Below are 20,053 nucleotides of genomic sequence, written 5' to 3'. Positions count from 1 at the left end.
ACGGAACCAATGTAGCCTCCAATAAGATTATGCATAAAATTAGTACTAAGCATAATTTTCCGATTCACTGAAGATTATGATTAAAAATAGTACTAAGCATAATTATACGATTCAGTAAAGAAGGCATATTAAATAATATAAATTCAGTCTAGTAAAATATATTTTCGCAGAGTAAAAAACACCAAATGCCCTAAATGACTGCCTTAAAACAGTGTTTTTAAATATAATTATCTGAGATCTACGATTTAAGTAACTTGAAATACAAGTTAACAACTTATTCGGAAACCCGAGCTGATCTAATTTGAATAAAACAAAAGAGTGGATAACAGAGGCTTTTCTAACATCGGTATTTAGACCGCCTCTCTGCCATTTTTTGTTAAGTCCATCCATTACAAAAGATGTCAATTTGAGTAGGGTTTGGTGGTCGATCTTAGCTTAACAAAACCTTGTTGACAGGCACGCACGCAATACATTTATAACCTTTACCCCTCTAAAAACGAAACAAAAAATGATATACATTTGAAACTTGGTAAAGATTTTCGGGAAGAGTGTACCAACATATCAAAGCAACAAAAATCGATAATCGAAAATACACAGTCCACGAAATTTGAAGTCACCTTACTTTTTGAACACACCTCGTACATTAAATCGTTTTAAGATTCACTGTTTACAAAATTATTGGTCTGTGTGAGACTTACCTGGCAATCATAAATATTTTTAAAACGACACTCTTAACGCTTAAAGTGGAACTCAGAGCCAACTCCTTTAAATGTGCAGACGTAATTGACAAAATCGATACAAATAAATCCTCAACTCTTTTCGACATTCTAATTCAATAACAATGACCTTTTTTGTTGTAGCAAATCGAACGCCCTTTCAATGTACTTGTAAATACCTAAGCGACACTCCGTTTTGCACGTATAAAAGGGAGTTTCTTGACTACGAACTAAAGACTCGAATCTACTTATGTGAGTCTTATTATGCTCTCGTTATGCTCATTAAACAAAAACATTGAGAGAGCGACCCGCTTATAAGTCAGAAAGTCAGAAGATGAGCGAAAAAACGAAAGGCTCAACGAAAAGTGTCTTTTCTTTTTTTGCTTACTTAGTTTATTCTTCAGTGCCTTTTTAACAATGCTTATCAACAACTACAAGAAAATTATCAGGTCTAAACAGTACATTTATTGTTTATTCAGTATTAAGGTTTACAACCAAAAACGAATTTAAGGTCTTTGCACTTAAAGAGCTTCGTCGCTTGCTTAAGATAATATGAAGCGCTGAAAAGGCTTTCTCAGCGGACACCTGAGACGCCGATGTAGCCAGTATAACGTATGTGAGCGCACTGGCATGATGTCGCATTTTGTGTTGCGGCATGCACCTTAAATTAAATCTAAATAATGACTTTAATATGTAAATTTAGTTTAGTACGAGTGTGAGTTTTTGACATGTTTTTTCCATATTACCTTGTTAATTTTTTTTTTTAATTCTAAAACAATTAGAAAGAATACAACAGGACTGAACTTCAAACATAAGTGATTCTACTTGCTTCAGCTCAAATATTTTTAAGTATGCGTTTTTTATATCCTTGCAGAGGGTATGATTTCAGTCTGAAGTTTGCAACGCAGTGAAGGAGACGTTTCCAACCATCATTAGACGAGTCGATCTAGTCATGTCCGTCTGTCAGTCCGTCTCTACGGGAACTAGTCTCTTAGCTATAAAGCAATCGGGCTGATATTTTCCCAAAAGTCTTTTGTCCTTTGCAGGTAGAAAATAAGTCGGATCCAGCCGGATCGGACAAATATATCTCATAGCTCCCATAGGAACAATCGGAACAAAAAATTTAAAAAAATATCTTGGATGCTTTTTAAACAAAACGCTTGTAAATAATATTTTTAAATTAGTTCTGAATTTCGAATTAAAATTTATCAAAATAGGATGACTATATTATATAGTCGCCAAACGAACGATCGAAAAATTGTGAAATAATATGAAAAAAATTTTATCTTCCTTTTTTTTTTAACATAACCTCCTACGATTGGAAATACCATTTTTTAATTGGTCATGAATTTCGAATTAAATTTGCCATAAAAACTATCGGAAAATTAGTCGGAAAATATAACAAAATTATATCTTTGGTGTGTTTTAACATATAACCTTCCAAGCTTGGAAGAATCATTTTTTAATTAGTTCTGAATTTCGAATTCAATTTTATCAAAATCGGGTTACTATATCATGGGAAAATAATATGAAAAAAATTATAGCTTTGGGGCTCTTTGACATATGGTCTTATAATGTCTATTTTTATATTTTTAAGAATTTCGAATTCAATTTAATAAAAATTGGACTACTCTAACATATAGATGTCAACAAAAATAATCTGAAAAAAAATTAAATAATTTTTTTAATCTACATCTCCAGCGCTGAGATCTTGGAAACTATAAAAGCTAGAACAGCCAAACTTGGCATGCAGATTCCTGGGCTTCCTGCGCAGCGCAAGTTTGTTTTAGCGGTGTGCCACGCCCACTCTGACACCCAAAATTCGCCAAAATCTGTACCGCCTACAGTTTTTATTACAGAAACAAAATTTTAACTGAAATGTATTTGTCTCATCAATTTGCCATGACCACTCTAACGCCCACAAACTGATTAAACGCTTAAATCTGTCTGCCGCCCGCATAACATCCACTGAAATAGCCGGTAGGTCCCCAAACGGCTAAAATGCTTAAAACTGTCTTCCGTGCTTTACAATATTCTATTTTAATTTCCCTCAAGTTGAGTACCGGGTATCTGATAGTGGAGGCACTCAACTATAGCGTTCTTCCTTGTTTAACGAAGTAAATTTCTAAATACTAAAAAATTATATTTAAATAATATTGTATAAAATATAAACACAACATTATAAGTTAATTTAGTTTACTTCATTTTGCTTTGTTTAAATAATTTACTTTAATAAACGCTTTTGTCGGCACTCTGCTGCCAGCAGCCTGCTCCGCTCAAGAACAAAAAAAAAACCAAAAAGCTCTTTGGCGTCTGACTTATCAATAAGAGCCCACTGCAAAACTATAGGGTATTTATTGATTACGATTACGACTGTATTTGGAGTAGGAATAAGCAAGAACTCTATAGACGATGCTATCGACTAAAGCGATGGAGATATAGTTGTACTCATAGCAAATGGGGTGAGTTTCAAAGATTGCACACTTTATTTGGGAACAACAATGTTTCCATTAAGGTATGGTATTTTAATTCTTTATGTCAATCGTACAAAAATTGTAAAGGATATGACTATTTGAACGAGGGGCGGTCACTGCCGGTCTTCTAGCGTCCAAAACTTTAAATACTACTCCTGAAAAATATATTCTTTTAAGTCGGTGGACATTGTCCTTAGAAATATAATGTACCCGATCATCTCAAAAATTGGCACAATATTTTTGTACCTAAAACGCTGGTACTAAATATTACAAAAAATAAAGAATTTAGTTAATTTGAGTATTTTTTGGAGAGACCATTTTTTTTATTGATTCCAATAAAGTTTAATAATATTTGTATTAAGAAGTCTAACGATCTATTTAACTATTTTCCATTTTTGACCGGATTTCAATTCTAAATGTTTATCGGCTGGACCCAAAAGGCATTTCCCATAATAATTTGGAGGATTTCTAAAGTATTTCTCTATAGTATCCTGCAAGTCATTAATAGTTACCGCTAGCATTCGAGACCTATACTTCTTCAAAGATTCCTGCGACATTTTATATAGAAAGTAATCAATGCCAATATTTCCTGGTGCTATGGGCGAGTCTAACTGCTGCAGCACACCAAGCTTTGCCTCAAAAAGAGATTGTTGATCAATCAAATTCTTTTCCGATCGTAGCCATTCATATGTTTTGTCGAACACTTTAAAGGTTTTGATCGAATGTGGGTCTCGATAACTATATAAGCTAAAATAACCGTCAAAACTCATTTTTGCACCAGCTCCATAGGCGCCATTCTGCTCCCGAACCACAGGCAGTAGATATTTGGCTGATAATACTTTTGCCAAAATTTGCAGTATGGGATGGTCTTGGTGAAGATATGGAACTGCGAAAAATGTCTTGGCGCAATAATTAACTGGTATGTTCATTAAGTATTGTTGACAGCTTGGGTCGAAATAATGGATATCACTAGAAATTCTGTTTATTTCAAAGTCTGGCAATTTTTTTAAAAAATCTTTGTAATGTGTAATAGCCGATGACAAATGAGAAGGTGCGCTGTTAATTGCCACACGCATATTACTCTTGTTAAATACCTTCCTTCCAATCGATGCTAACTTATCACGCATTTCAAGCACTTCAGTTACTTGTGCGAAATTTTTTATGAAATTTATATGATCTACTCCGAATAAAAGGCACTTAAGTTTACCAACATCACTAACTAATGAAGTCGCTCCTAACATAGCATACAAATGTCCAGAGCTTGACACTCCTACAGATATATTTGATATATAATTTTCAATAAGCATTTTAAGACGACCCAAGTCGTTAAACCTAAAATTTTGGAGCAACTCTTGGCACAAATCAAACATGTCTAAAACATTTTTTTCTAGTGCGTGCGTGGCCATCATTATACTGACACTGTAACTCTTTGCATAATTTACATCTTCAATAAAGTTTACAGTAAAATCGATGCCCCCGGTTTTTAAAAAAACTTGCTTGTCGAACTCTTGATGCTTATACGTCGCGGTGCCTAGGGCACTAATAACATTGCAAAACAGGGGCACAAGCTGTGTTTCTTCAATGTTCAAATCCGTTATATTGAACAAGCACTTAAAATATGTAATATTATTTGTCGAGACTTCGCATACTTGGGTCTGTACATTTTGGATATTTCGATTAAAAACTTTAGGTATTTTTGGTGGCTCGCTGACATCAGTCATTGACAGACACGGTAATAATTCAGTATTTGATTTTGCCTTTTGAAATGCATCTAGTAATAATCCGTTCTTATATATTTGGTTTACTTCTTCTGTACCAAGGTTTTTTATTTTTTGTCTTACTAACTCCAATTCAGCTTTTGTAAAGTTCTCTTCATATAACTCATCAGCCGACATGGTCAAAGTTAGTCTATGATTGTTGTTGGCAAAGTATTGTTCCATTTTTTGTTGGAAATGGTTATTGTCCTGACTTAGGCTTGCTCGCAGCCGTGATATCATGTCTGATACACGAAGGTTGTTAACAACGTCGCCTTCATGGTTCCACAAAGCTGTAGAATTAAGTAACAACGTTATTCCAAAGTTGGGATTTTGGTGCTTAAGTGACAACTCAAAATTGTGCAAAACGCTTTCAACATGCTGTGCTTCAAATCCATAACCTAAAGCGTTGAAAATGGTTTTATCAAAAAGTTCGATGAATTTCGTAAAGTCTTTAACTAGAAGATCTTGTAATCCCACAACGAAAAAAGTGTCCTTAGAGTTTGATGAATATCCCGTACATTGGTTGTAACCGCCGGAAAAGTTTGGTTCTATTAGGTTCTTGAAAAATAACGAGTTGGGTCCACGAGTTAGTACCTCAGACAACACATTTAACTCAAAACTCTCTTGAATGTTGGTCGAATCACACATTAGCAGCGCTATGGCAATTTGATTCTGCCTATCAATTGTCGCACCCATACTGTCTAGTCTACTCGAAATATGAACATTTCGCGGTTTTATCCATCGCTTTTGATGAGGTATTCGACTGTAAGAGTTGTCAATCGAAGTATGCTTTGATAAATACTCTTTATCAAGAAGTGCTAATGTTTTGTTTGGATCAAATAAACCGTAGGAGTATATACGACAGTTACTTGGATGATAGTATTTTTTGTGAAAATCAACTAAATTAGAATGAGTTAAATTAGGTATATCTAACGGATTCCCTCCAGACACATAACCATAGGTGTGGTCAGGAATAACATTATTAAGTAGACTCTGACTAAAAACGTGTGCATTTTCAGAAAATGCTCCCTTCATTTCGTTGTAAACCACTCCTTTAATCACAAGCTGGGAATTTTGATCGTGTATATCTTTATACTCAAGTCTCCAGCCCTCTTGGAGAAAATCCAAATACGCCAGATTCGGTCTAATAAAATATAAAAAGAAAGTATTAAAATGTACATTTGTTCATTTTTTTTTATTCTACCTAAACACGGCATCCAAGTAAATCCGCTGCAAGTTCCTAAAGTCCACCTCATTCATGGTCGAAAATGGGTAAATAGTATAATCTGGTCCAGTCATTGCATTCATAAACGTCGCTACCGAGCGATTAAGCATTTTAAAGAACGGATCCCGGACAGGATATTTTTTAGAACCGCATAACGATAAGTGCTCTAATATATGTGGAAGGCCAGTGGAATCAAAAGGTGTTGTTCGAAAATTTATGGAAAATGCGTTGGTAGCATCATTTCGCTCGATATGCCATAATTCCGTACCAGTGCACTCATGGCGAAACGTATAGGACGTAAGCTGAAATTCAGAAATGTGCTCCACACGTTCGCATCGGAAGCCATAATATACTTTTCCTTCTGCATATATGTATTCCCGTTTATTTATTATACTTGGCATATTAACTTGATTCATAGATGATAATTTGGCTCTAGACATCTCAGATAACGACTTGAAACTTGATTTTTTGATGTGAGCCCGCACCAAATGGGGTTGAAACCTCAGCATTTTTAATCCGGATAATATTATGTCTATAAATGATAATGAAACCGTTAACATCAATTTAACAGTGTGAGTATTTAAGATTTCACGGCTTAAAAGCACCTATGAATATCACAAGTAGTTAATAAGATTTTCAAGTAAATAGAGCGGAACAACACAAAATAATAAATGTCAACTCACTTTAATCAAACAATGACAAAAAAGAACGACACATATATATTTGGAGCTGTATTGTAATTATTTAACCAATGTCTCGAATGCTGGCTATAAAATTACATGTTCGTCAAAACAGCATCGGCGAGTTAGCAACAAAAATGAAACGGTGGAACTCGAACACTGATAAACATGAAAAAAATAAAATTGAGAGTTACGGTTAGTATCAGAGAAATTTTATTAGCATATTAAAAAACAACAGTCTTCTACAACTTTCATCGAAAAAAAGGTAGTGTCGTCGGCCCATAACTAGATAATCAGAAAAACAAAGAAGAACTTTGTTTATTATTTCCAAAGGTAGGCGCTTTTTTTCGATTTTTGTAAACCTTATAAGTCAAATTATAAATAATCCATAAGATTGAAAACTCAACGTCAGTATCTGCGGATTTAGAATTTCAGAACGGACCTTGCATAAGTTTTTGAAGGAGAGTTTAAACCGACTAAAAAACACACTTTTGAAGAGAACGATTTAAGGGAGGGGTAAGGTCAAATCCTACGAAAAATTCCATGACTTGTGATTTTTTCGTGACGACACAATTAAAATGTATTTATTTAACGAATGGTACATTAAAGTATGACATTCGAGGAATGTCTTATCCAATTTTTACAACGAAATATTCAAAAACATGGCAATGGTAGCAATTGTCCGGACTTGTCTAAAAAAGTGGAATTATAGTGCCCCTCATAACTCGGCGTTGGATCATTAGAAATCCAAAAATCTAACTTCAAGTTCTTTCTAAAATTCCAATTTTTACTTTTTTTTGGAAGACTTTGAAGTGAAAAACATAATCTTTTAACGAAAAAAATTGGATAATTTTGTATTGTTAAATTAAAATTATGAACAAAAAAAACTTCACAGCAATTCCTTTTAAAATCCGAACATAAATAGAGTTTAAAATTTCAAAAGGATCGGTGCAGTAGTTTTGAAGTTATGATAGACACCTACTTTAAAAATGTGAGTTGTGGGGAAAACTCTTTAAAGCTTTTAAAACAAAAAAAATTAAGTGTAAAACAAAAATCCAGCAGATATAAAAATACTAATAACTTCGAAAATTTTGACACAATATTTTTCAGATACTATGCATTCAATTTAAAAAATTAAAAAAAAAAATTGTATTACCTTGCCTAATTAAAGTGACTAGACTTTCGTACACCCTTGCATTTTAAACAATGGCACATTTTTAGTAAATATAAATACAAATATTTAAATAATTCTGTTGGGGAGTTTATAATAAATTTTTTCTTTTTTGGTTAATTAGTTTATGGTGAATAATTTATAAACAGGTGAATTTTCAAAATTATATTTTTATATAGCGATTTGCATATTTGAACATGTCCATTAATACCCTGCTTCCATGTGCAAAGAAACATGCATAGACAAACGGGATATGCCAATAAAACAGAATAACAGCGGATAAGTGAAGTAGTTAGAGTTACCCAACCTAACATTGATTAATAAACAAAGCCAGTGATTTAAAAAAATATATTTAGTATTCCCTGGTAAAACTCCCGCAGACCAATCTTTTTATGAATATATGAAAATATTATGGTGCATATTAATAAACAAATGAATAGTATTATAAAACTGTGAAAAATAAGACATATTTTTTTTTAACTAATGCTTGTTTTACAAATTCCAAACGTGGCTACCTGAAGTTCCACGTCGGCAGAGCAGCCAAATGAGGAATTTGAAAGAAAAAGGAATTTTAACCTTTGCCTCTCACGACATGGCTTCCCTGAAAATGCAGGTGAAGGCAAATAGGCCTAGCGATTAAAGTGACTAGACTTTTGTAAACCCTTTCATTTGAAATAATGCAAAATGTTTAGTAAATGTAAATACAAATAATTTAAATTATTTGTGTGAAAGTTAAAAAGTTTACAGATAATAATTTATTAATAAGTGCATTTTCAAAATTATATTTTCATATAGTGAACATGTCCATAAATACCTTACGTTCATGTGCAAAGGAACATGCATAGACAAAGGGGACATGTCATGTTGTTTTTCTGAAATGCACGCGATTTTTTTCACTTGCGCTTACCTAGTTGAAGGAGTTAGACTGAAGTTTACCAAGCAAGTGGTTTTTTATAAAACGAAAAAAACAATAACCGGTAAGTCTCTCACGTCATTTATTTATTAAAGTGCAAATAACAACAAGTTAATTTATATTAACATTAATACAATACAAGTTTCCCAAGAAACACAGTGCCGGAATAAAATAGCAGTGAAAAAGATTATTATTTTTTAAGGAAACACAATAAATACAAATCTGTGAACGAATATTCAAATCGTATTGACTGCAAACTTGCTAGTGACCAAAATTAAGAGGAGATTGTTCGTAAAACCTAATGACTTTTCAGACCCTGAAAAAAAAAATAACTGATTTGTGAAAAACTAAATTTTTAAAAGTAATTTTACAACTTTTAAGCTTAAGAAAAATACATATTTTTTGTTTCTACATCCCAAATATATCTATTTGCATATTGGCAAGGAAGTCTACGTAAGTTTCGTCAATAGATTTCTTTATTTTTTTTTTAATTTTTTGATATATTTTTAAATCAAGGGTATGGCAAACCGTACAATAAGAAATGTTATTACGGAGCAAATTGTTTTGACCCACAATTTGGCGGGGGGTTAAGCTAAAATAAGCTGAAGGCCTACCCAAATTTTGTCGCGGCCTTACTTAGTAAGTTGTTAGGAGCTGAAAATAACTATTATTTGTAAGTTTAATTTTTAAAAGACTTATGGAAGTTGCATTCTTAATGCCAAAAACTACATTTCTTGTATTAAAGAATATAACTTACAAATTTATTCGTATCTCGTTCTATTGTGAAAACAAATTTTTTCCTAGTTCTAGATGCAATCTCTCAGATAGAGCCATCTGAGCCTCCGGAGAAAGCGCTGCATAAGGCAATGAGGTGGGTTAAGAACTTGAACAGCCTTAAGCGAAAGGCTACTCAGACCCTTAATACAGAAGTACACAGGACCCCAAATTGAAATAAAAATAATTTCAAATCAATACACGAAAACAACAGTTATATTTTATTTATATGTATCTGCTCAGCCTGTACCGAATATGTGCTTCTTCGTCTGCTTAAAAAAGATCTCAAAGCACTTAATGAACACCGAATCACTACAAAGTGTTCATTACTGAGCGCTGATTCAGTGCTCAATTTGTTTGAAAATGACAGCTTAAATAAACATAGGCGTGCCCTAGAATTCAGCAGTGGTTAACAATGAGCACTGATTCAGTGCTTTTTAAAGCACTCTTTTGAACGCTTTTTTAGGCAGAAGAAACAGCACAGATTGAGCGCTTATTAAAGCAAAGAATAAGCACAAGCTCAGCACAGGTTGAGCGCTTAGCAGATATATAAATATAAAATATACTTTTAGTTTTATTTTAATGATTTAATTTTTTTCCTTTTTATTTTACAGACACCACGTCTGGGGCTCCCGATGTTATTGGGTTCCTAAGCCGCCTCGCCAACGCCTAAGGTCTGCGTAGCTTTCCTCTTTGAGCAACTCAGGTTTCTCACTCAACACATTGCCTTCTGCAGCACCTTTCCCGGAGCCACCTGAGCGACTGCATCTGGCATTAGAAAAAAAATAGGGTTTTAATGAGTTATCAGCTTAGGAATTTGCAAATATTTGTTTTTTGCCTCTTGATTTATTTAATTTTGTTGTAAAGAATAATTAATATAAGTGTTTGGGAGTTTTATTTTATTAGCCACGTTAGGAATTTGAATATGTTCACAAAAGTAAAAATGAACAAATTTGAACAACAAGCTTTAGTTTTAAAAACAAATATCTCTTATTTTAGATTCCTAGGAACTTAGCAATCAATAAGATTTTAAGAATCTTTTTCAGTTTTAAAAAGTAAACATTAGGTAAGAAAAAAAAAAGAGAAAAATAACTCTACAAAGGAAGAATGGTCAAGAAATAGATGCGGTCGACATTTGCCGGATATTTTAGAAATCTGAGAAGACCGCTATGTCGCCTTAGAAAAAGCTTCTGGGTGCTACCTAGGTGCAGCTGATTCAATCTCGAGCTGGCATCACCTGTCTGGCTCCTCTCGCTCTAATCGATATATAATCCAGATTGATAAATGCCGTGTTAATAAAATCAAAGCAAAAATAATTTTTTGAATTAAAAACATTAAATATATTACAAAACTTTTTCTATGGGTCTTAAACTAGACAAATAGACAAATACTTCGCACAAATTGAAGCGAAGATCGGCACTGTTTGTTTTAACGTATAATAACTTGATTTTACTTTCACTGTTTAAAAAAATAATGGTCTGCGAAAGACTTATCTAGAAAGCATATATATATATTTTTTTAAATCACTGTTTTTGTTTAACACTCAAATTTCTTCAAATAATTAAACGCAAGTGAAAAAGTAGAAAAGAGATGCATTTTTTACATGTCCCGTTTTTCGATGCATTATTCGTGCCCATGAAATCAGAGTATTAATGGACATGTTCGACTATGCAAGTTGTTATGTAAAAATATTTATATGATGGACGTTGATGCACTTCGTACAAACAAGTGTCCCAAGGACACCAAGCAAGTGCTTTTTACGCTAGTGGACTTATTTTCAATTTGGTCAAAATATACGAGTTCGCGGGAAAGATACATTAAACAAATAGAGATGGGACACAAATAAAAATAAAAGGCACGACTAAGAATTAAGACAATAAGTTAAAATATTAGTGTAGGATCGCCGGTGAATAGTCCAATTACAACACGAAATAAAGTTTAATGACTTTTATTCGGTCGGAAAAACAACAGATTTTTGTGGTTTTACATCTACTCTTCTTCAAGCACAGAAAGCAAAAGAGAGTACTTAATGCGACGATTCTTTCTGCAGTATCGATACTAATATTTTGTAGAGTTGCAAGCGATATGTTCATGTTAATAGATAGTGAAGTAAATGTCTAATATGTCTAAGCAAAACTATTGTAGACCTGACCACTCCTTGTTTTCCTTTTTTTTCCCACAATCGGCCTTCCTGAATGGTTCTTCTGCAGTCCCTGATTGAGGATTCCACTTCTTTATATATTTTGCAACCGTTGTTTTGCCAGTACCTTCATGGTCTCCAACCTTTTCTACGTCATATCGGCCGTGGGGTAAAGTCCTTATTATTTTATATGGTCCAAAAAATGTCGGCTTCAACTTTAAGCCGGAGCCGTACTGTGTGCGCTTTATGGCCACAAGTTCGTTGATTTTGTAGGTCATCTCCTTCTTGCGACCCTTGTTAAAGGATCTACGATATTCTAGTTGAATTTTGGCAATGCTATCCTGCGCTTCCATACGAACGGTCTCTCTTTCTTGGTCCAATCCTTCTATAGCGACGTCTTCCAGGAATGTGTTCAGCTCTGCTACTTTGTTTGTTCTCATTTCCATGCCCGTCAATATCCTGAAAGGTGAGAATTTCGTGCTTCTTGGGGGTGTGCTGTTCATCACTTGCTGTACGACCTTTATTTGTTTATACCAGCTACAGGGTTTTTCTTGACAAAGTTTTGCTAACATTGGGATCACGATCTTATGGATGCGCTCCACTTGACCATTTCCTCGGGCAAGTAACCTTCCTTTTTACATGCCTTGACCTCGGAAATAATACATTCAACGTAACTCTTGACCACTCTTATTACTTTCTTCGAAAAATCCGGTATGAAAAATGTCTTCTCAACTGCCTCTTGAGTTCTTTTCACAGAGAAATGTCCTTGCTTATGGGCCATGCGAATGGTTTCTTCCTCCATCAGAGACGGCACCACGATCAACTCTTTGATGGGATCCTTGTAAAGTATACCATGCTTAACGAAGAAGTCATCATACGTGCTGTTCTCAAGTGCCGCCATTACTGCCCGAGCCCATTCGACTGCGATTGTGCTTCCTGCAGTTTGTGATGCAAAGTGTCTTCCAGCATTAGACATGAAACTCGACTCAAGGGGTCCACGTGCCTAATTTTACTGCCACTTCGATGTTTAATAACATAGTCGTAATCCTGAAGAAACAATGCCCAACGTGAAACTCTTAAAGGTATTTCACCGCGTTTTTTCATCGTTAAAAAAAATGCATTGCAGTCGGTAATAATTTTGAATTTTATGCCAAGTAAATAGACACGCCATTTTTTTAAAGCTTCGACTATAGCCCACACTTTGGGTTCGTAAGAGTGGTATTTCTCTTCAACTGGCTTCGACTTTCGGCTTAAGTATTGTGTAGGATGCAACGGTTTATCGTCCGGATCTTCTTGCAGGAGAACTCCTCCATAGCCGTGCATAGAAGCGTATGTGTGTATCTCCGTCTGAGCTTTTGGATTATATAAACGTAACACCGGTGCAGATATCAGAGCTATTTTTAGTTGCTCGAATGCTGCGAGTTGTTCCACGGCGAATCGGAATGGGATATCCTTACGAAGCAAATCAGAAAGTGGTTTGACCTTCACCGCGTAATCTGCAATGAATCGCCTAAAGTAGGATGTTAATCCGAGGAAACGCTAAAGACTCTTTCGATCATGAGGAAGTGAAAAGTTCTTGACTGCTTGCGTTTTGGCTTCTGACAGTCTTATAGTTCCTCCCTCGACAATATAACCTAAAAAGTCAAATTTTTCCTTGAGAAACTGACAATTGCTCCACTTTATTTTCAAATTGAACTTCGAAGCTCGGTTGAGGACACGCTCTAGCTTGTGGATTCCTTCGCCTAGATCCTTAGAGGGAATAATGAGATCATCCATATATGTTGCGACTGTACCGTCTTGAACCATATTCAGTAGAATTGCATAGGTGAATCTTGAAAATACGGCTGGTGAGTTGATATTTCAAACGGGACATATAAGAACTCAAATTGCCCTGCATGTGTCACGAAAGATGTATATTTTCTCGAATTCTGTTCAACCGGTACATGGAAAAATCCATTCGCTAAGTAAAGTGTTGTGAAAAAGCTGTTTCCTTGCAGTCTTTCGATGACATCATCTATAAGCGGCATCGGAAAATGATCCTTGGCAATCTTCGCGTTTAGCCGTCTATAGTCGCAACAAAGCCGCTTGCTGCCATCCTTTTTCGGCACCAAGACAACAGGTGAGGCATACTCGGACGAACTTGGCTGAATAGTCTTCTCTGATAGCCATTTCTCAACCTGGTTATCTACGATAGACTTGTCTGTATGTGAAAATAGCAAAATTTTTATTTGTATGGGACTGTCCTTTTTCTTCTTTGGCTTGTAGTTGTTGATCAAATCTTTCATAGTTTTTGCAATTGGTCTCTCCAGATGAGCGATGTCGATCTCGGGCTCCTTCCTTTCAGCAAAAAGACACACTTGAGGGTATTCCTGGAATATCTGTAGCTCTGACACAACTGCTTTATCTGCAGTCAAGGACTCCTGGCTTTTCTGGTTCTCTTTTGCTTGAAATTTTTCTTCTCTGAGAATGTCAAGTCCACTTGCTTTAAAATGCTATTTCCGATGACTGCTCAATACTTGATATCATTTCTGCTGGCAACATGAAAGTTTACGTCCAAATAAGTGTTGTCTACCGCAACTTGGATTATAAAACTGCCAAGCGTATTTAACTCGCTGTTACAAATTCCGACCAGACAGTGCTTTTCGTTAACAAGCTCGATTGGCATTTTTTCCGTCCTTCGTTTCAGTTACCCTAGTACCTGGGCAATTCGATGGGCTTCTTACACTCTTTTGCGAAATGTGAAGGATCTCCACATTTGAAACATTTTTTGAAATGCTGTTTGGTCACATCTGGTTTTTTGTCTTCGTTGGTAATATGAGATTTAGCCGTATAAGGTACTTAAGGGCGACTGCTTTGAATTTTCTCATACATCTTTATTTGCTCCTTAAGTTTCTGCAGAGTCCTGGCCTGATACAAGTTGCTTCTACCCCTCGAGTCGGGTATACCTTCGATGAAGTACTCTATAAGACTAGCATTATCCAAATTAACAGGCTTTCCTATTTCCATGAGCGAATATAGGTACTCCTTGTAATCCTCATTTGGGCCTTTTCGTCGATTTTTCAGCATGCGGTGAACTTCAATTGCCGATACGTCTGACCCGAACTCAGCTTCTAGTGCTCGCTTAAGTGACGACCAATTGGAAATGCCTGGCTGACTTCGAACGAATATTTTAGCTGCGCCTTTTAACAATTGCTTCGAATAGATAAACATTTTAAGATTATTCCACTGGACTGCTGACGCATTATCTTCAAACTCCTGGATCCAGCTGTGTACAGACGGCTGGCTCGAACCATTGAACTGAGAAAGGGAGTCTTCGATATCGCGCAAAGTAAATGAACTGCGACCTTCGCCTAGTGTAGATCTTGAGTCATGCATTGAAGCTGCATCTCCGTAATCGGATTCCTCGTCCTCAATTACCTCAGCTGACAAGTTATAGTGGTCGAGAAGTCTGTCCAGCAGTGTCTGCTTCCTACCGCTTATAGCTAAATTAAGCAGTGATAAATCGCCAAAATTTCTTCCCACTGCACTCTGTACTCGTTATTACTCTCTGCTTACAATGGTTACAAATTAACAAATTATATTGAATTCTTAAACTTAACTTTGTGATTAGGTAATACAAAGAACTTTTGGGTAATATTATAGGTTTGAAAATACAAAATAAGTGATTCAGTTCACTCACTCTCCATTTCTGTAAACAATGCACACCCTGTGCCGACGATGACGTTGACGTTGACTCTCAGGCTATTTAACCAGACTTGCACTATTTTTTCAGGCTATTTCACCAGACTTGCGCTTTCCCAAAGCCAAGTTTTCGATGTCTCCTTCCTCCTTGCAGGACCTTGCGTAGGTTGCGCACCTTGCTACACCTCTCCGGTGTACACGATCTGCCAGATAGCTGCTTTTCCTCCTTGGTTTAATGCCTCCTCGAAGCGTGAAACGCTTTCTAATTGCTGATGCGCAATTGATGCCACACTCTGATTTAAACGAATCTTTGTGCCACGGTCGCTTCTCTGCTGTTTCTCCAAGCAAACCCCACTTCTGACACCAAATTTGTAGGATCGCCAGTGAATAGTCCAATTACAAAACGAAATAAAGTCAAGCGATATGTTCATGTTAAAAGATAGTGAAGGTAATGTTAACGAATAATACTGAAGTAAATGTCTAATATGTCTAGCAGAACTATTGTAGACCTGACCACTCCTTGTTTTCCTTTCTTTTCCCACATAAGTTTTTAATACCGGGATAGAAGTTGAATATCAAATTAAATGATAAAGGTTGTTGTAGGTATTACATAGAACGCGAAAGGGCTCGTGCAGACAAACATTTTATGTACATTGTGGCAAATTTAGAGGATAATAATTTTGTGTTAGTCTAACAGGAACATTGAATGTTAACAAGTTTACAGGTTCTGCAATATCAATATCATCTCTTAAAAGATTAGATAGATAGATAGATTAGAAAAGATAGTACCAAGCATTGTTTTACGATTTACAAGTGTAGGTAAATTAAGCAATTGTAACCTACTCTGGTAGGAAGTAGCCTTACGTTTTGATCCCAGTTCAAACTACGAAAGGCATATAAATAAAATTTTTTTGTACAGACTCAATACGGTCCATTTGCACTTGATATTGTGGACTCCAAACCGACGAACAATATTCCAAAATAGGACGGACAAGTGATAAATAATAAAATCCCAAATACCTTTATAAAAAGTCATAACGTTGCATTTGAGGCAATTTAAATTAAAAAGGTTGTACTCAAACCATCCATGAAAAGAATCGTAGATGACTGTAAGGTAAATCCCGACGCTATATGATAAACAAAGCTTAACATCATCAACATATACAAGAGAATGTAAAATGATATAGGAAAGATCGTTTAAAAAAACAGTAAATAGCAAAGGGCATTAATAACTATCCTAAGGATGTGACATCCTGAGATGTTTTGATCAATTTTGAAACAGCATTCTTGAATGTAACCCTCCGAGTCCTACTATTCAAGTAACATGAAATCTAAGATAATAGATTACCAGGAAACCCAAGCTGATTAAATTAAAATAAAAGAAGAGAGTCGTTAACGGAGTCAAAGGCCTTACTATAGTCTGTATATAAAACGTCAGTCTGCATTTTTCCTTAAATTCATTTATTCAAGAAGGTTGGTGGTTCGCTTAACAAAACCATGCTGACAAGGTGATATAAGCGAGGAACATAAATGTTATAAATGACAAATGATAATACGTTCAAATGCTTTAGGAATTGGCGACAATTTAGAAATACCTCTATAATTTGGGGCATCCGCCTTCGCACCCTTTTTCTCAAGTGGAATAATAAAAGAGTCCTTCCAGTTAGAAGGAAAAACTGATGATGAAATAGACAAAGTAAAAAATTAAAGAATCGGTTTACAAAACTTAAGCACACATCCAGAAAGTCCATCTGGACCGGGAGAATAAGTTGGCGTTGTTGTTGCTAAATTTCTTAAGAGAGAGCTTTCGGTGATTACAGGGGAAAAAATACAATTTGCCCTATTTAAAGGATTAGTGTAGTTAGAATTTGACCAAGTTGTCAAACTATAAGTAGTTAAAAAAAACTCAGCAAATAAATTCGTATCGATGAAGGCAATGCCGATGACTCACGCTTGGCATTAAGAAATTTGTAAAACTGTTTCTGGTCGTTCGAAAATTCAAATGAAATTCAATTGAAGCGCATTGGTAAACCAAGGAGGTCTGTTTAGCTTTGAAAGAAACCTATCAGGTACGCATTCATTAAAAAACATATTTAACACTGTATAGAATAGTTCAGTGGCACTTTCAATGTCTGTACAATTGTACAAGTCTGTCCAATTATAATGACAAATCATATCGTTATGTTTATTATAGTCACACGAAAACATCTCATGGACTTCACTCGAGCTAGATGTATTTATAGGCACAGTTGGTTAATTTTCCCCTGTGTCAACAGAAACTGCTGCTACCAAGTTCGGATTTGGTGGATTCCTTAATCGTATTAACGACGGTTAAGCTGGCTTTTTTTGCGTTTACGCTACTCGGTTAATAATTTTTTAATTATTGAACTGAGCACAGACGGTATTGAAGACGGTCTCGAGTGTGCTTCATAAAGCTGCTCATCTCAACCACCATTTCCTTGCAGAACCCATACGACCACAAAAGTCCAGAATTAAGATCAATTAAATCTTTAACTCTGCCGGTAAATTATGCACATTTGGCGTGCATCTTCGAATCGCAGAGCCAGCAAAAAACGCAAGAGTGCAAACGTTTTTTTAAAGAAAATGAAATGAAATAAAATATAAAAAATACCTTAAATTAAATTTGGCACTGTGATCAAATTCAAAAACCACAAAGGCACAAAACATAAACAAAAATTAGAGCGCGAGATCGCGAAAGTTAATCAAACGTAAAAGAGCACGAGAGAAAAAATATTCTATTGACTAAGGGTGGCTTCTGCGACACCAACAACTTTAGGCACGATTAAATACAATGTAAAGCAAGCACCGAAAAAATCTACCAGAAATTAAGCATGTGCGTAGAGAGTGTAAATTACAGTTATAAAATAGAGCGGGAGAGATTGAGGAGGAATAAAAGAGTTCTAGCAAGTTTAGAGAGAGTAAATTACACTTACAATGCTAAGAGATTAAAAAATCTAATGTTAAAAAATCTAACGCAATTGTTGGTCTAAGATTTGTACATAAATGAACACAAAACACTCGCACAAAATTACTGAAAAGACAAAAAATCAGAGAACAAAAGTAAACACCGCTGTTTACAAGCGAAATTAAAGTATATATAATAATGAATAAATTATTTATGACAAACTTATTAACTAAAAAAAACAAATATATTAAACCCGCACAAAAATTATTTAAATTATTGCCATTTACATCAATGCAACAATTTTGCGTTATTAGAAATAAAAGGATGTACAAAAGTGTACTTACTTTAATTTCTCGGCCTATTTGCCTGCACCCGCATTTTTTAGGGAGACATGTCGTGAGAGAGAGGAACAACTCCTTTTTGTGCGTCAGTATTGCCAGATGAAAATTTTGCTTTCACCCTAAAAAATCTCAAACAGGCGATAAATTAAACCATTAGTTAGTTTCGAACTTATTCAATAAAATAAAAAATATCCCAATATGACGTTGTTGCCCTTGACACTATCAATATTTCCAGACTCTTGGTCCTGGTCCAAAAGTCTTCCAACGACTAATGGCTGGTCAGATGACAAATTATTTAACAAGTAACAATATTCTAACCGATAGGCAGGGTAAAAATGGATACTGACAACATAATATTTGTGACTCTTTTAGATTATAGGAAAGCATTTGACACGGTAAATAAAAAAATTCTTTGTATTATGTTAAAACGTCTATGTAATTTTTCGCGTGCATCAGTGCAGCTAATTTATCTTTATTTGTGCAATCGTGGGCAGTCGGTTTTCATAAATAATGAGTCCTAGGTTCATTACTGTTCTCAGTGTATGTAAGTGATTTACCAAGTATTACGTCAAACTGTGAAGTACACATGTGAGCAGTTGATCTATATATAGTGTATGCCAAACTGAATAGCAAATTGTTAGGCAGTGGGCGAAAATAAGTATTCAGTGACATTCCGTAGGTCAGCGCAAGCTGCAGGTAGCGTTCAATATTGGGGCAAAATATATTTAGAATAGACAAAGAGCTGACCATATAAGTGACGTTACAATTAAAATCCTTAACTTGCCACTAAAATCCTGGACACACATTACGGCCCTATTACTAGTCTATAAAATTATAAGCAGACAAGAGTCGTCGTATCTGTATGAAAAACTTATTTTTATTTCGTCTAGAAGAACCAGAACCTAAGCACACGGAGGCAGGTTCTTGTATATACTGTTCACACTTGGAACCGATTGCCATACACTATCAAGGCAATAAATAACGTAGCTCAATTTAAAAACGTACTGCAAGACTATTTGAGAGCACCATCTGACTATTAAACTACACAATTTAGCATATTGCAATTTAAATTTAGACAGAAAGCGAGAACTTATAAAAATGGAAAATTAAAAATTTTAATTTTAAGTTACAAGTACAAACTAGCAAATTAAAAATTAAAATAAAAATAAGAAAATTAATAATTAAAAACTAAAAATTTAAAATTTAAACACAAAACAAAAAAAATATGAATAATAATAATAACGAAACGACTTAT

At 35.0% G+C, this 20,053-nt stretch overlaps 1 protein-coding gene and 1 long non-coding RNA gene across 8 annotated transcripts; one reads left to right on the top strand and one right to left on the bottom strand.

Annotated features, from left to right (window-relative positions):
• Positions 1-3,483: 3,483 nt before the first annotated feature.
• LOC108035983 (presequence protease, mitochondrial) lies at positions 3,484-7,014 on the bottom strand. 2 transcript variants are annotated; one of them, XM_017111963.3, is made up of 3 exons: positions 6,856-7,014; positions 6,152-6,704; positions 3,484-6,091 (listed from the first exon to the last, which is right to left on the bottom strand). In XM_017111963.3, the coding sequence occupies exons 2-3, from the start codon at positions 6,679-6,681 to the stop codon at positions 3,565-3,567; spliced, it is 3,057 nt and encodes a 1,018-aa protein (XP_016967452.1). In that variant the 5' UTR covers positions 6,682-6,704; positions 6,856-7,014; the 3' UTR covers positions 3,484-3,564. The 2 variants fall into 2 exon arrangements, with proteins under 2 accessions (XP_016967452.1, XP_016967358.1); XM_017111869.2 differs by having other exon boundaries at positions 6,152-6,777; positions 6,856-7,002.
• Positions 7,015-7,057: 43 nt separating this feature from the next.
• LOC108036091 (uncharacterized) lies at positions 7,058-11,785 on the top strand. 6 transcript variants are annotated; one of them, XR_007764814.1, is made up of 4 exons: positions 7,058-7,117; positions 8,819-9,000; positions 9,741-9,807; positions 10,325-11,785. It is a non-coding gene; the product is annotated as an uncharacterized LOC108036091 (long non-coding RNA). The 6 variants fall into 6 exon arrangements; XR_007764812.1 differs by having other exon boundaries at positions 7,058-7,185; XR_007764815.1 differs by lacking the exon at positions 7,058-7,117 and adding an exon at positions 8,264-8,306.
• The last annotated feature ends 8,268 nt before the right edge of the window (positions 11,786-20,053 follow it).

Source organism: Drosophila biarmipes, unplaced genomic scaffold, assembly GCF_025231255.1.
Source record: "Drosophila biarmipes strain raj3 unplaced genomic scaffold, RU_DBia_V1.1 ptg000004l, whole genome shotgun sequence".
Classification (NCBI taxonomy): Eukaryota; Metazoa; Arthropoda; class Insecta; order Diptera; family Drosophilidae; genus Drosophila; species Drosophila biarmipes.
This window is presented reverse-complemented; position numbering and strand designations above follow the sequence as displayed.

Coding starts and splice junctions, on each gene's coding strand:
- LOC108035983 (XM_017111869.2), bottom strand. CDS start 6,732: ATGTTAACGGTTTCATTATCATTTATAGACATAATATTATCCGGATTA. Junction 6,092..6,151: donor TACTTGGATGCCGTGTTTAG/GTAGAATAAAAA, acceptor ATATTTTATTAG/ACCGAATCTGGCGTATTTGG.